General features: G+C 46.7%; 1 protein-coding gene across 1 annotated transcript in view; it reads left to right on the top strand.

The window, feature by feature from the left end:
• The window catches only part of LOC138512237 (cytochrome P450 2B1-like), a 173,136-nt gene extending 156,492 nt beyond the window's left edge, over positions 1-16,644 (top strand). The window contains exon 11 of the mRNA XM_069627679.1: positions 16,547-16,644. Coding sequence (XP_069483780.1) covers positions 16,547-16,644 — 98 coding nt within the window. The remainder of the gene's footprint in view (positions 1-16,546) is intronic.
• Positions 16,645-17,381: the final 737 nt, after the last annotated feature.

Raw genomic sequence — 17,381 nt, forward strand, 5'->3', positions numbered from 1 at the left:
GCTGTCTGCCTTGCTCCAAGTGTGCTCTTGTGCTCCACCTTTCATACCTGTGGAAAAGAGAAGGGGCCGTCAGGTATATGTGATTATTGTCAATTGCCCGACTCTGCCTGACCCTGGTGTTGGGACATGTCAGGTAAACGACCCTGGTGTTAGTCCATTGTCTTTCGTGGTGTAAGAAAGGGTTTGTTTCGGAAAAGGGGGAGGGTAGAGCTTCTGAATATTCTACAGGGTAGGATGAGGAAAAGGTGTTATAGGGAAGGGGCTACCGCGTCTCACCCTTCGGTGTCCCATTTCCACTCCCCGAGGACCCCCCATCCAGGCGATCCTCCCGCACTGGTCCACCCCCAGGAACTGGATCCAACAGCAACGGCAGTGTCCTAGCCACCTGGATAACAGATCCCCGGGGACTAGCGTGGTGGGACACCTTCAGGTTATATAAAATGTAACCCTAACACACAAAATAACTAAACAAACCAAAAAGGGCTAGCTCAAAAACACAATTGTAAAGTAACAAAGTCATATATAATGTAGAAATCCGCAGAAAAATTATTTTAAAAATCAATGCCACAGACTTGGTCAAAACATCACCCTGCATTCACACCAAACTAATAAGGAGTGCATTTTGTTGCCCTTCCTTCACAAGTTTAACTTTCCACCCTCCTCCTCAAGGTATTATGCTGCATCCACCTGGTCTGTCTCCTTCTTTTGATCTCTCCCTTTCCACACTCATTCCTTACCCTTTCATCCTCTTTTTGTCATGCTCTGCTGCCACGTGCTCTTTATTCTGATGCTCTTCCCTCCCTCTTCTTCCTCTCATGTTAGACATTTTACTTCCTCCTTCCCTTCTTCTTGCTTATGTTGTCCTTCATTGTACATCTAGCCGTTCTCTCTCTTCAATCCTCCTTCTCCTCTCCTTACTTCCTCTTTCGCATCTCCTAATTTCCACTCCTTCTGCTTTCCATCTGCCCTCCCCTCTGCTTTTGTCGTACTCACCACCACCCGGTCACTCCATTCTCCCCATCTCCTCTTTGCTCCCTCTACTCTTCCTTTTATTCTCCTCTCTGCTCTCACCTTTCCTCCTTCCCTCTCTGCCACGCCCTACTCTGCACTCTCTCTACCTCTCCTCTATCTGACTCCTAACTGCCACATCCTCTCACTAGCCCTTTATATCTGGGATTCATAAAATGTAAATACCAGGCCAAAGGTAGGGTAGGGCTGGGTCTTTGGGGATCTTCAATATACCGCCTCTGGAGCCATAATCGTAAGCAGGAGTTTCCTTAGGCCTTATCCTCCGGCCTCCCACATGAGACCTCGTTTAAGTACCCATATCTTCTTGTTTTATATCTCATCGATGCAGCTTTAAAGTTGCAAGTACAGTCTTTTTGTGGGGTTTATTTCATAGGGAACTATTAATATCGTTGAAATTCATACATTTTTCAGCTGTTGGTTGTTATCAGCCTTGTTAGCTTTTAACCTATTGGTTTCTTTGGTCATTTTAAATTCTGACCGGATAGTTACTATTGGTGTATTTAAGGTAAACTATGTTGGTTTCTACTAGTCTGATAACCATTAATCAGCTGGTCACTACTGGCCTTTTTCAACTTAAATATGTTGATGTGACAAATTTAGTGGGTCCACACTGATAACTACTGACCAAACCTGCACCCATCCCTCTCTCCTTCCACTTAACTTCTCTTTAACAAGACTTCCTTAGTCACTGATCACTTTGACTCTAACCTTTACCAACTCTCATTAATGGCTGGCACAGGAACCTGGCTCACCCCACAGCTCAGCCACACTTTCCAGCCCTGCATACAGACTCTCCATTACATCTCTACATTTCCCTATTCGAAAAGGGTGAATGAGTGGGTCTTCTCATTAACTAAAATACTTCTCCCTATTTTACTTCGTCCCATCCTTTTTTAAATATGTTCATGATCAGCATCTTCCTCCAACTCCTCTCAATATTGTCACCTATCACTGGTCTGTCATCCTCAGCCTCTTTTTCAAATACTTTGACCTCCTCCTTGAATCCAGCAATTGAGAGACAACATGCAACTTCATCTTAGTTGCTAGCACAAAAACCGGCTCCCGGTACAGCTTATGATGTATCTCTCTGCATCATTTCCTCTGCTATTGAAAATAATGCCAACTCAGCCTACTACACTAACTTAATCTCTTCTCTCCAATCCTACCCTGCGAGCTAGCCAAGTCCCTCCCTTGTATTCTCCCCCGCCTACTCTTCCATCCTGTCCTTTCATTGTCCCGATTACTTGCTATTTCTCCGCTAGTATCACTCAAATCTGGGATACACTCACCATCCTCCTTACCCTCCTCCCCTTTTGTTCTTGTCCCCGCTATTCCCCAATCACACTACCTTCTTTGTCAGCTACAACTTTTTCTGAACTTGCACACATTCTTCGCTCTGCTAACCTGTCCTGTCAACCTGATGATCCCTTTACACACAGGACCATCACAAAACAGGCACCCATCACCTATCTCATCTCTTTAACCTCTTCCTGTCCATTGGGATCTGCCCAACCTTCCCCTCCTGGAAAAATAGATGGCTGACACCCAACAATCCTGCTAACTACTGCTCTGTCCCTCTCCTCCCTTGCTACTCTAAAATCTGCGAGCCAGCAGTGTTCAACCATATTACCACATACCAGCAATACCCTCCAGTGTGGATTTCGTAGTAGGTATTGAATGCAACTATTACTTTAACTTTCTAGGTACTGGCTGCCACTTGGACCGTTCTCTTTCTTCATCCACCTTAGCCTATACAACATTCATTGCCGTCAACCATCTCTCTCCCCATGACTGCTCACACCTTGGCTTCCAGGCCATTTCCCTTGCATGGACTGCCTCCTACTTATCTGGTCACTCCTTATCTGTCTCCCGGAATGTGTGTTTGTCTTTGGCTGTTACATTTTCATCCTCTAGATATCACACCTTTGCAAACGCCTCTCCTCTTTCGTATCCTCATATCACCTATTTGCCAAAATATTGTTCTCCTCTTTCATCACAGAGCTTTCCTCCTGCATCCCCAAGTTCAGGACCCCTATTGAACACAGGATGCGGATCCGTTGGCTGATGCTGAAGCCAACTCAAAATTAGGTAATCTATCTCCATCCTTCAACAAATGCCCCTTTTCCCTCTTCCATTTACTTCCCACTTGACACCCTCACTCCATCCACCATTGCCCTCAACTTGGGGGACCTATTTGGCTCACCAAGGGGTAAATGTATCAGAGTAGACACACTGGGCCTCATTACGAGTTTGGAGGTAGCCATGGTGCTATTAGCGCCATGGCTGCCTCCAAACTCTGGTATGAATTCCTTGAATGAGGAATTACTGGGCCATTCCAACCTTGGAGGACCCAGTAAGTCCTCATTCAAAAAACCCATCCCCATTCGAGCCCCTATAGGGCTCAATGGGAATGGGGAGGGAGCTAATAACGGGCCTGTTAGTAACAGGCCCGTTATTAGCTCCCTGGTCCTTTAGCGACTAGCGGAACTTGCTAAAAGGACCTCGGAATGCGGCGGTAAGGGGTTAACGGCACCAGCATCCTTACCGGCGCCGTTAACCCCTTACCGCCGACTAGGAATGAGGCCCACAATCTGAAAGTACAACAATGTATCACTTCTACCTTGCACCAGACCCAACCTCCTGAACACCTGCAAAATTTGCCCTTTCCTCACTTTCCACTCTACCAAGATTCTACTTTACACCCCTTTACTGAAGTCCAGCTTCGAGTAAATATTAGCTGACTTCCATCCGAAAAATGGCTCTTTGGCATAATTGCTTCACCAAATGTTTTATTTTTTTATTTGAATGCAATAGAACAACTAAGATATGCTAATATGGAGGGATGATTGCAGAAGGCAGTGGAATTAAACATTGTGCCTCATTAAGAGAGGGAAGGTAGCCATGGCGCTATTAGCGCCATGGCTACCCCCTTACCGCATTCCGGGTCTGTGTTCCTGGAATGGGGACTTACCATGTCATTCCGACCTTTGCGGGACTAGTAAATCCCCATTCCGGGAACCATTCCCCATTCCCATTTGAGCCGCCATAGAACTCAATGGGAAGGCACCAATAATGGTACCGTAAATTTCAGTACCGTTATTAACCCCGGTGTCCGTTTGCGGGTCCCGTCCTTAACGCCTTCTAAACGCAGGTGTTAAGCAAGGACCCGCGAAGGGAACTCGTAGTAGGGCGCAAAGGGATTACCAGCACCGGTGTCATTACCGGTGCCCGGTATCCCTTTGCGCCCTACTTGTAATGAGGCCCACTGTCTAACACCATTTCTGATTAAATATAAGACGAAAGTGCATATGTTTGTATAGTGGAGAGGAGGAGTGTTGAGGATTAATTGAGAGTTGAAGACATTTTGTTCGTTTGGGAACTACCTATTGAGAAATTTGAAAAGTTCAAAACAGATAGTGGGGACTAGCAGGGCTACGTAAGGCAGTCGTATGTCAGGCAGAGTTACATGCCTCCAACCAAGAGGCCTCTCTGAGGAACTTCATGTAAGGACATCTCTCCAGTTCTCCTGTAAGCCAGTCTACCTGATGGAGTATAGGGAGATAGGTGTGAGGACTATTTTTGTATGGGACATAGTCAAAGAGCTAAGCTCTGTTTGTGCAAGCGGTAGGACAGGAGTGTGTTTGAAAATGAAATCACATCCCAACAAGTCGGTTGCCTCTTCTACGCCAACCGTGCTCGGAAACGTTGGTTACAGGCCAGTGTGCCCGAACAAAAAAGAGAAGGATAGAAAACACAGTATATACTGGTCTTGTGTGGTAAAGAGTTAAAGAGGGAGAGGCATCGAAAAATCCACAGAGCTTTGTTCCTGTAGTCTGGTGGAAAGGAAGTGGGATAAGTGGATAGAGATTTGCTGAAATTGAGCGAGTGTCCAACAGGCATTTGAGAAGATTCACTCACATGTCTGGCTTTGATCCAACATCCGTTCTGGTAGACTCTTTTTGTTCATTTGGCCTATGCTGGAGGGGGCCGTGGCTTCAGAAATAGTAGGGTCATGGAAATCTTTCACCTCATATACTCTCTATTCGTGACATGTGAGAGCAGGCATTTATACAATTTTACTTAGCTGCGAGAAACATTCGCAACACACTTTCCAACTAAGGTGCCTTGAAAATCTCAATAGATTGCATTTTGCATGATTCACAGTGTAATTTGAAAATTGCAATATCCATTGCATTTGTTCAACCCTTGCATTTATGAATTCTGGCATTCAGTGCACCACTGGATTTGCTATGCAACATTTGTTTTTTTTACATTACATTTGTAAAGCGCACTAAACTCAAAAGGCATCTGGTCCATGCTTTCTTTGGTAATGTGTCCTTTTCAGATTTATATGTTTTCAACAAGGATGATATGTTGATTCAAATGAAGAGAAATAAACATTAAATATAAGACTAAGGTGCATACGTTTGCACATTGGAGAGAAGGAGTGGTGAGAATGAATGAGAGGTGAGCACAGTTTGTTCCTGGGATGCATCTAAAATAGTGCTTCCATTTTATTTTTTAAATGTGTTTTTCATGTCTGAACCACGATTAGTTAAATAAAATAATTATTCAGCTTCATATTCGGCTGAATACTTGACAAAATATGCAGTGTTCAGCCGGGTGCTAAATGTACTATTCAGTGCACTCCCTACACCATTTTAGTTTGGGCTGTTAGGTGTTGCTTAAGTGCCACTTGTAAGCTGAAACTATTGCATTGGAGTACAGGTAGCAGGGATATGACACAGGAGGCGGGACACACAGCTTGTGGGTGGTGTTTGGTTATTTACCCACCCATTGACTGCCAATGACCATGCTAATACCTATGGCCATTCCCACCCACTATCTGCACCTCCTGCCCAAAACACAACCTCCTCGGATCTCTTTTGAGCTCTATTTATCAACAAATAACATCTAACTTTTGCTTGCAAATGTTATTGCTAAGTTGTCTGCTGGGAGTTAATTGCAGCTGTAAATGGCTACTGGTGTAATATAAATGTCTTAAGCAAGTTTGCCTTCAGCCACTTGATGTATATCTCTTCCATGCACAGAAGTTCTGTTAAAAACAAGCAACGACAAAGCCAACCATTTTGAATTGACGTATTAGTTCGACATCTGCTACGTAATCACTTCATTTTCCTGCTGTTGTAATCTTATGTCTAGGTAGTACCATTACATCAGTGCCTAGCAAATGCCTATCCCATACCTAACCAAAATCTCAAACTGTTGGCTTTGCCAATGCTTGTTTACTTTTGACAAGATTCTCAACTTTATTACCCATGCTCTTAAACCTCTTGCGAACTACAATTACTTCTGCACATCGCCTCCATGTGGGTTGGTTGCTGTGATGGGAGGCCCAACAGAAAATGCAGGTCAGAAATGTCTTAACCTTTATTAGCGTTATCCGGATGGGACTGGAAGGAATTCCTATGAGAATAAGGTGGCTTTCCACAGTTAAATAGGATTATCTATCAGAACAAGCTCAATAACAGTGTACGGATCGGTTAAACCACACATTGGGCCTCATTACACGGTAGGCGGTAAAAAATGCGATTTACCGTCATGGCGCTATTAGCGTGTCCGCCATCGCAGGAGACCGCTAATAGCGTTCCATTACGAGTAAGCGGACACGCGCATAGGGCCATGCCGGTAAATGACCCTACCGCCATGGCGCAAAAGCACCTTTCCGGCTCCGACCAAAGTGCTGTTAGCACCTCCGCCCTCATGCTGCATGCTATTAGCGGTCACCGCTATTAGCGGTCACCGCTGTTAGCGGTCACTGCTATTAGCGGTCACCGTAAAACACCGGAACCGGAAATAGCGTCATCGCACAGGAACGGGAAAGAGCCCGGCGGCCATCTTTAAAAACACAATCCATTGCCATCCCCTGCACTCAGGATCTGCAGCAACACCACAACTGGCAAAACCACTTCCCACAAGAACAAACAATGCCCAAGGCCCTAAAGAAAGCCGATGTGTGCCAGCGCAAAGAACGCTTCTCAAACGAGGAATTGAAAATGCTGGCAGACACCCTGGCTGCAAATGCAGACGTAGTGTTTGCTAGCGACATGCGGCGCCCTGCACTCCTGAGAAAAAAGGAGATCTGGGCTGAGGTGGCGCAGAAAGTCAGTGCGGTGGGCTCCACCCCCCGCACCGTAAAGGACGTGCGCAAGCGGTGGGATGATCTGCGCCTCCGTGTACGCAACATTTTATCGGCCAACAGGAATCTGGCCATGGGCACAGGAGGCGGAGGAGGATCCCCGATGAAGATGCAGGAGTCGGAGGAGACATGTGCCAGCACCATTGGCATAGAATCCATCGAGGGAGTGGGCCGAATGGAGTGTGGTGTGGCAACAACGTCAGACGGAGGTGAGTGACCACGCAAAACACTGCAATGCAAAGCATGAGTCCCTCCCCCAAATGTGAAATGGGAATTAGCTAACGGATGGGGTCATCACACACACATGTACACAACCCTGCATATATGCCGTGCACATCCCCACACAACCACATGCATGCAGCACCTCACACACGTGTCACCCTGACTCATGTCCGGATGACCCACCCATCTGGCCAACAACCTGCATGCCCAAACTAGATGTCCAAATCCAAAGAACTGCAGCAACAACAACATATGCATGATGCACGTTGACCCATCACTGATGCTATCCCTGTCCTGCTCCCCCACAGGGTCACATTCTGACAGTGAGGAGCTGGACTCTGCAACGCAGGCCCCACCACCCAAAAAGTAGGCCAAGGGAAAGGATGCAGGCACCAGACCCAGTACATCGAGGGGCACTGGGATATCTGGAGTGGCCCAGCGTTCAAAAGCCACACACGCACCGACCACACCAAGGGTCGAAATGCCATCCGACACTGTGGTAGCACCCCCACCACCCACCCCCACCACTCAGGAGCCAGTGCCAGAAGGCACGCAGTCCGCAGCCAATAGCTCCGTCGGGGAAGCAGCAGCCACGGCACCTATGAGTGACGACCCATGTCCGACACCGGAAGGGCAGCGTACACCCAGCACCCAGCTGTCCCCACTCCACAGCCCATGCAACACATCCAATGGCAGCATCCATGAGGTGCATGCCGGAGATTTAATGGATGGGTCATTCAGTCCCGTGGCGAGCTCACCTGATGTCGGCCACATGCAGCAAGCTGCGCCGAGGAGTAACAGGGGCAGGGCCGCAGACGACAGCATGAGCCTGATACGACAGCGCCAGGAGGAGCTCAATGCCCTGGTTGCCCGGCAAGTGAGCGAGGCTGCCTCGACCAGGGAGGAGATCCGGGGGTTATCAAGGGACATGAAAGCTGCCATGGACAGCAACACGACGCGCCTATGTGACGAGATGGCCGCTGTGAGGCAGGTCCTAACGCGCATTGCTGAGGCGATGGAGAGCATGCGTCACACACAGGGAGCAGATCAACCAGCCACCCCCTCGTCTACTAGCTCCGACCAAACAACCATCCTGCGCAGGTCCAGCCGGTCCTTGCGGCGGTCAGACTCACAACCCCCCAATGGTGGTAGTGGAGGAGGGAAGTAGGGCCAGCCTGTCCCTGTTGACACTTGGAGACTAATGCAGCACTGATGTGCACACCATGTTTGGTGGAGTTGTGGGGGGAGGGGGGTGAGGGTGTTTGGGGGAGTTGTGGGGGGAGGGGGTTGAGGGTGTTTGGGGGAGTTGTGGGGGGAGGGGGGAGGGTGTTTGGGGGAGTTGTGGGGGGAGGGGGGTGAGGGTGTTTGGGGTGGAGGGTACATGCACGTTTGAATGGCATAATGCTCAATACACACGTAATGGCATGGATAATCACATGACTGGACATTGATTATTGTGTATGTGTGCTTTATTGTTGAAGGGTGCACTGTGTTAATGTCCTCCATTCACCCCGTGCCCTGAGCTCAACATCAATTGCACCCTCCTAATCCATGTGCATCAGAAACAATGGTCTATCAGGTGCTACCGCACAGCACGTCCCTCATGGGCATCGCCACCTGCATGACCTGCAGCCCCCTCTCCTCCATCCTCATCCCCGTCATCATCCTCAGACGGTGGTCGCAGTTCAATGTCAGGGGGCATTGGCACATTCCGTCTGATACACATATTGTGAAGCATGACACATGCCATGGTGATCTTGGCCACCTTCTCATGCCCGTACAGGAGTGCCCCGCCCAACCTGCTGAGGCACCGGAAGCGTTCCTTCAATAGGCCGAATGTCTGCTCGATCACCACGCGGGTACGGGTGTGTGCATGATTGTATTCCTCTTCGTGCCTGTTCTGTGGGTTCCGCACAGGGGTAAGGAGCCACCTCTTCAGGGGATAACCTGCATCACCTGCATGGGTGCAACAATGGGTATGTGTAAGTGTCTACATAATGTGGAGCGTGCACATATCACACAAACAAACATAGCATTTTCAACGACATCCACTGATCCAAGCACGCATGGCAATCAGGGTAACTGCAATGTGGGAAGGTGAGGTGGTCCTTGCAAGTGGACATGCACCATGCATGCATACGGCAGGGATTGCCATGTCCCGCCTGAGTTTAAGTAATTTGTGTTTCCTGGCCCTGGCAACGTTAGTGCCACACTGCTAGTACACTGCCATTCCTTAGTTGATGTCCCCATGCTGTTCAATGGCAATTCAGTGGTGGGGTACGGGTGTGGCTCACTACAATGGCTACAGGGGATCCATTTGTATGCACTCATGTGCGCGGACCATTTCTGATGTTGTTCAGCGTACATTTCAGATGTGATTTTGATATGCATGTTGCTGATTTGTGTAATGGGGGGAATGGTGTGTTGTGCGGTGTGCATGTTGTTTGGAATGGCCTGTTTGGCGTAATGGATTGATATGTTTGTCGTGGCACTCACTTCCAGCATGTGGTTTTGTGTCTGGTCCATTGTGGCTGCCTCACTGTACAGTGATGCAAATATGTATGTCCATTCTTCTCCTGATACCAGTTCACGCCCAGTTGGAGTATGCATCTCCCCCCCCCCAATCACACCCAGTTGGAGTATGCATCTTCCCCCCCCAATCACGCCCAGTTGGAGTATGCATCTCCCCCCCAATCACGCCCAGTTGGAGTATGCATCTCCCCCCCCAATCACGCCCAGTTGGAGTATGCATCTCCCCCACCCCCAATCACGCCCAGTTGGAGTATGCATCTCCCCCCCCACTCACAATCCACATCACACTGACATGTGGTTGGCCTGCTACTCACCAAGTAGCCACGAACGTTGTCCAGCATGTCGCTCCATGTATCGTGGTATTGTCGAGTTCCGCAGGACCATTGCATCATGGGTTGATCCGGGATATCGGGCACAGCAATGTGTGATGATCTTGTTGGAGTCACATACCATTTGGACGTTGATGGAGTGGTATTGCTTTCTGTTATGGTACACTACCTCATTGGCATGTGGGACCACCAGTTCAACATGGGTACAGTCGATGGCCCCGATGCAACTTGGGATGCCTGCCAGTGAATGGAAGCCAACTTTGGTGTTGGAGATCTCCTGGGCAGTCAGTGGCATGTATATGTGTTGACTTGTGTGCTTCAGGAGGGCATCGAGCACCTGGTTCAGTGTGCGTGAGAATACTGGTTTTGATATGCCATGCATCTGACCTACCGTATGCTGGTAGGTGCCTGTGGCCAAGAAGTGGAGCTCTGTTACAACCTTCAGTAGAGGGGGGATGGCAGTACGGATGTCAATGAGACTCACAATGTCGTTGTATATCATGTCTACAATGGTGGTGATGGTATCCCAGTCCAGACGGTACAGGGTGTGTATCTGCTCAGGGGTTAGGTTGACTGGACTGGCTCTGATCCTGGGAATTGGTGGCTGCCTCTGTGGTATCACTAGGTGCACTGGTGGTGCTTGCTGCGCCTGTCTTGCCCTCCTCCTCCTCCTCCTCCTCCTGCGTCTCCTCTGTGCTGCCTGTTGTTGTAGCTGCTGCACTGCAATCATGTCCTCTAGCCCATGTAATGCTGCTAGTATTGCATCCATCTTGGTGTGGGAATGGGTGTGGGAAGGGGTGTGGTGTGCTCTTTTGTGCTGCCAGTCTCCATTGCCTCCACCTGTGCTGATTTTGTCCACCTGTGGCAGGTGGGAACTCTGCTGTGCTCTTTTAACGTGTGGTTCGCGATGCCGGTATTAGCGCCTTGCCGGTAAGGGGTTTTTGGGTCTACTACATGCCGGTATTGCCATGTACGCATGGCTCGTGATGCCGTGATATTAGCGCTATGCCGCTATTTCCAGTCTGAGGGGGCGCGCGCTCACGGACTTGCCGCTAATAGTGCCACCGTACTTAGCGATGCCGCTAATAGCGGTATGTCCGGGTCGTAATTGGGGAGGGGATTTACCGATACCGGTAATCCCTTACCGGTAACGGTATGTCCCTACCGCCTACCGTGTAATGAGGCCCATTGCCCATTATCAGAGTTCCTTACCTAATGAGAATACCTCACTTGGTCGATTTGCATAATCTTTGGGTCGGAGCATCCAGCTCTTCTCTTGGCACCTGTTGCCACTTTTGCAGAAGGTCTAGGAGAGTGCCCTATGAGATCTAGGGGAATGACACAAAATATATATAGTGTGAGAAACCAAAGGGTGTCTCACCTGCTAGTCCGAATGGACTGGTCATCCAGGTGGCCAGGACATGGCCATCGCTTTTGGATCCAGTTCCTGGGGTGGACCAGTGCGTGAGGATCACCTAGATGAGGGATCTTCGGGGGTGGTAGTGAGGCATCCGATGGTGAGATGTGGAATTCCCCCCTTTGTCGTACACCTAACCCATCCTATTTTTCAGGATTCTCCGATGTCCCAACTCCACCCTGCCCCCCTTTCCACACAAACACTGGGCCGAGGAAGAGAGTGACTGAGAGTAACAAGACTAACTCTTATACATCATACTGGACATGTTCATACACCGGATACCAATTAGCTTTCCTCATTCGGATAAAAGGCAGAACCTAGAGACACACTCGGAGCAAGGTGGAACACGAGTACGAGCAGAACTTCCAGGACGAAGGCAAACCTCCTGGAGCAGAGCGACAGACCAAAGGACGAGAGCAGCGAGTCGAAAACCTCAGGAGTTCCCTACAGGAGGTTGTTGCCGCAAACAGGCAGCGAAAGACAAGAGGAGAATGCCAGATCCCAAATCAGAAGGCTGCATTGTGTTTCAAGGATGCCAGCGACCCTCCCGGTTGAATGGCAGAGTTGGGGTGGTGAGGCCAAGCCTGAGGTACTAACCTTGACTCGTGAATTGGAAATTGTAAAACCAAGAAAGAAACGCACACAGCCGGTGATTTGGCAAGCGACCTGAGAGACCCGTGTGTGTTAAAAAAAGATTGAATTGCCAGCATTATATCACAAGTGAAGGCTGCACGCGTGGGAATGAGATGCGAAGAAAGGCAGACCCTTGAATGAACTTTGAAGTAAGGACAGCTGTGAAATCAGTGATACTGAGTAACGGAGTGGTCCGACGAAAGGAAGTAGCTGCCTCAAAAGTCTATGTGAAAGGTGCATTGTTTTTAGCGATAACGTGAAGGAACTCCAAAAGCGAAGTAAGCCAAAATTAACCCTGAGAGAAAGGGAGAGTAAAAAGCTGGACATTGAACTGGAGTCGAAATGGTCCTGCGGAGGTCTGTAAAGAAAGCCACGCACATTTGAAAGTCTTCTCTTCGACATCCGAAAGCGGTCTGAGCCCGATTGAGGGAGACCCGAAGTGTAATAAGTTTGGTCAAGGGAGCCCCCTGCAAGTATTGTTGAAATTTGTTGTGAAAGGTCTGAGCCCGATAGAGGGGGGGCCCGAGTGAACTTTTTTTTGAACATTGTTTGAAAGGCTGGAAAGGGAGACTTTAGCGTGGAAGCCCAGGGGGGCCTCGATCCAAGTCTTGAACTGTTTTCGTGTTATAAACCTGAGTCACAGTGTGTCATCCTGCCTACAGGGACCGCCTTCTTCTGTGTGGTCTAACGTGGGGAGGAGAGCTGATTCAACCACATTTATTCTTTTGAACACTGATTTTCCTTTATATACATAATCTCCTGTATATACTTTTCTATACAAGAGATAGGGCAGGCGTTAGGTTTTGTTAGCATAGGTAATTTTGATTTGATGAACTTCACTAGGACTGGTTTATTTAACATTTGATGGTCGAGACTACTCCCATCCCAGTTTTTCCAAACCCCAAAACTTTAATAAAGGTTTTGACAAATTGTACCTTTTGTGTCAGTGTCATACTTGTGAAACCATGCCTCCGCTACAATATACACCCCTCAGATGATTTTTCGCTTTGCTTTTTGGGCTGATTTCAGCTAGTGATTAAAATATAGCCCTTGGCAGTCGTTATGCTCTCCCACATGGTCTGATCTCAAGAAGTGGTTGAGATGTAACCCTCAGCAGACTTAGTATGTCGTCTTAGTCAGGTGCCGCTCCTTGTTTAGGATATAAATGTCAGTAAGCTGCATCTCATGGGCTCCTGCCCCCCACTCTATACTTTCTGGTCAGTATCCTGATCTATTTTCTTTCCTACACTTCCCCAGGTTGAGGTGATTCCCCAATAACATGTCTTAAAGGTTAGTTTCGAATCATTTTGTTCTTGAAAGGTTATTTCCCCTTTCCATTTGTTTCATAGCTTGTGTGTTCCCTCTTTTAATTATTGTACCCTGTCATGCCTGTGTAGAGGAGCAGGTTGGCGCATTTATCCTAACTCCCGCCCCCTCACTGCCGTCATACTGAAACAGCAGGAGAAGAGCTGTATGTGGGACCCCTGTGTTGTCGCTATACCACATCAAGTGAACAAGAGATGATATGCACTCAGGCAACCATACAAAATGTACCCTCGCACTGAAAGAGTGGAAGGATGTCTGCATTTACCATTGGCCATCATGTAACATTGAGTGAAATCTGATGAGGGAAGAGTGATGTCATGAAGAAGATATATGAGAATATACTGAAACAATATGAAAATACTTATGAGTGACGATGCAACCGAAGCAACAATAGAAATATATCCAAAATGATAAAGTAATCACGCATGCAAAAGAAGATAAAGTAACCGTCTAACCGATAAGTGTAAATACACAGTAATGCAAGGTAGATGAGACATATAAAAGCTTGCTATAGAGGAAAATATAACGTGGCAAGGATGGCCATGATAGGAAGATGGACGTTGGCTCGAGTAAAGATTCATTACAGCTACCTCAGAGACAGATCAGGGCTGCTGAGTCAGGAGATGCTGGAAAGCAGTCTTGTGTGCAGAATAAAGAGGAGTCTATGTTGGCCTGGGATCAAGGATGCTTTTTCAAGGAATAATTGCAGAGCACAAAGGGAGGCAGACGGATGAGCCATGAACGTGAGACATATTTCTCTTAGATTAAAAGAAGAAGAAAACATTTACAAGAGCCAAGTATTGGACAATTAACAGTGAATGAAGCTCCTACAAGATGGAGTGAGCGCGTCTCTAGAGGCCAAAAGGAATAATGACACCCAGCATAATTGAATTAAATAGCAGTAAATAAGAGGTTGAAATGGGCACATTTGTGGTCTCTTCACACAAGATTCAGAAGTCGAAAACAAGGGCTATTCATTAAGCCTCGGTTGAAGATAGTGATGTGCTTATACTATATACTTATACTCCCTCAAATGTCCTAGAACAGAGAGCAGGCTACACAGTCAACTACAGATGGGGAAACTTTGGCTCATGCTTGGAGTGATGAGAGATCAAAACCAGGAAGGTGGATTTCCCCTACTTCATGGGCATCTGGAGATAAATATCATAACCATAACCAGAAAAGAGATGCCTCATGTAAACACTATTAAATCTTCATTATTAAAAAAAGAGGACCAGCGAACTACATGGGAGGTAAAAGTGGATACTCTTCAATAAAGAAATGGGATACATATATATCATAAATACCAATACAATGTTAAATGAATAAACAACACATTTCATTACAATTCATTACAATTTCCATAATAGTAGTGTATGTATCAAAAAGGCCAATAATTGATTAATGTGTGCAGTATATATCTAGCATACAATTATACTGCTAGAGGTAACAATATGCTAGTAAAGTCCATTAAATCATTCTACTATAAAGGACTGTACACATAATATCTAACATTCAATTCTTCTGCTATAAATAGCAAAATACAACTAATTGTCCCACTATGGGCGTTTTAAGAGGATACTATCCACTGTGACATTCCTCCTTGGTAAATTTCACAAACAACCCTCTATTGTAGTTTCGACTCTGTGCTGTCTAGAAACCCTAATCTGGGTCCTGAGGCCCGTCTTTCTCAGGACTTGTATAAGAATAGGAAAAGTTCTTCTCATGTAGTTGCTTGAAATTTTACTAAAAAACAATAAAAACATATATGCCTATTAAAAATGTTTACATGGCCCAACACTGATAATACACTTAAAGACCTTCCCAGCGGTCATGGGGTTCCTAATTATTTATTATTTTGAAGTGAGGAACTATTTACCTAATTGCAGTTCAACTCAGTCTTGGGTGGATCCTTATTTCTTTAGTCCTCTACCCGTATATCATATGCAATCCTGACTTAAGCTTCTGTAAATCAAAGCAAAAGGAAGTCCTACGACTTTCTCTTTGGTTTGAACAACGTATACAGGGTACACAATGACACAAACGTTACACCAAGTGGTAGGCTAAAAAGCTTAGTCTGGCAGCTTAAAGCGTCCGAGTCTCTTCAGATGTCACATGTAGGCACATTATCTTAATTAGTTAAATGCTATGCCTTTTTGTTCAAAAAACATTTTTGACCCTCTACTCCATAGCTGTGTTTTAACCATCAAGGTGTAGAAAGATGGTAGTTTATCCTTAATCTACCCAAACCTTAAGGATTAAAATCCTTTCTGCACATATTTCATCATAGACCATAATTCTAATCCAACGGAACTACATGCTCATACCTTCGCCATTGATGCATGGATCGATATGTAGTTCTGAGAGATGTCAGACTAATTGGTAAAGTGGGGAATAATCTGACATGGCTCAAACACCTGGGTTTCTTTTTGCTTACGTGCTGCTAGCCAAGCCAAAAGTCCAAGGTTGGGTGTGAATGCCAACCAATCGGTGGGTCTATGGGGCAACCTGCTATACAATGTTGCATAGACCAGTCTGCTGCCATTTTGTCAGCTATAATCAGTATTATATGTATTTAGAGGTAGTTTGAGGCATGTCCTACAGGTAAGCGGCAGCCAATGAAGTACTAACCCATATGTATTCTATATGTAGACATGTTCCCCTAACCAAGCCCTCCCATCAATACGTTTTACAGTTTGCTATGTAGGATGACATCATAGATGATGCATATTGGGGTATAAGACCTCTGTGTAATACAGTTTGTGAGTGTACAAGCATCAGTCCGATGTCTGCCAGTTTGCCCTGCTTTAGTACATGAAGAATAAAGTATTACTTTGCCATATTCTTTGAGTCTGTCCAGTTATTCAGTCTGCGATCTTTATTGGTAATTCCATCTAGCACAAGAGACGCTTCAAAGTAGCAGTGCGGATGGTTCAGGTCTAATCGACCTAGGCCCAGATCCAGACCTCCGGACGATTGACTCCTCCCGCAATTAGTCAGAAGACTGCAGAGCTACCTGTGGAGAATGGCGTGCAAAAACACATGTAAGAAGATACGGTTGACAGGTCCCCCTTTGACGAAATTCCTGTCCGGTCCCCGCAGGTGCCCGGTGGACCGAAGGCGAACTTGACGGTTGAGGGAGAGTCGATGCTGAGGGAATCGAGCTGTGCCACGGACGTAAGTAGAACATTGAAAGTGGCAGAAATAGGGGGAGGGACTGTGTTTTTTATATATATATAGAGAGAAAAGGGAGGAAAGAGCGAATCGCACTCCCGCAGGCACAAACATAAATGCCAGGTTCAAAAAGGTTCGGAAAAAACAAACAGACACAGTATAGAAATTACTGATGTCTTTAATGTTTAAGTAAGTTAAAAAACAAAAGCATTGTGCAAAAAACAAATGCACGACACATAGCAGCACATAGAAGACAGAACAACAACAGGACGCCTAAGGGCAGCAGCCTGCAAACAACGCGTTTCGCGCTATACTGAGCGCTTGATCACGTAAGGGGGAGAGGGTTGAACAGTGTGAATACATAATAGACAATAGTCCCTCAACTATGTCGATGTCAACGACTGTTACCAACTCCAAGGGAACAGGGGCGGCCATGTTGGAAGGGAGTGTGCATATATGCTAAAACTTATGGATTAGAGCACAGTGCTTTGCAGATGCTTTTATCAATGATCAGTAGAGAAAATCTCAAACTGACCCGGATTTTAAATTGAAGTATACA

Source organism: Ambystoma mexicanum, chromosome 1p, assembly GCF_040938575.1.
Source record: "Ambystoma mexicanum isolate Mex_15411 chromosome 1p, UKY_AmexF1_1, whole genome shotgun sequence".
In the NCBI taxonomy this organism is placed as follows: Eukaryota; Metazoa; Chordata; class Amphibia; order Caudata; family Ambystomatidae; genus Ambystoma; species Ambystoma mexicanum.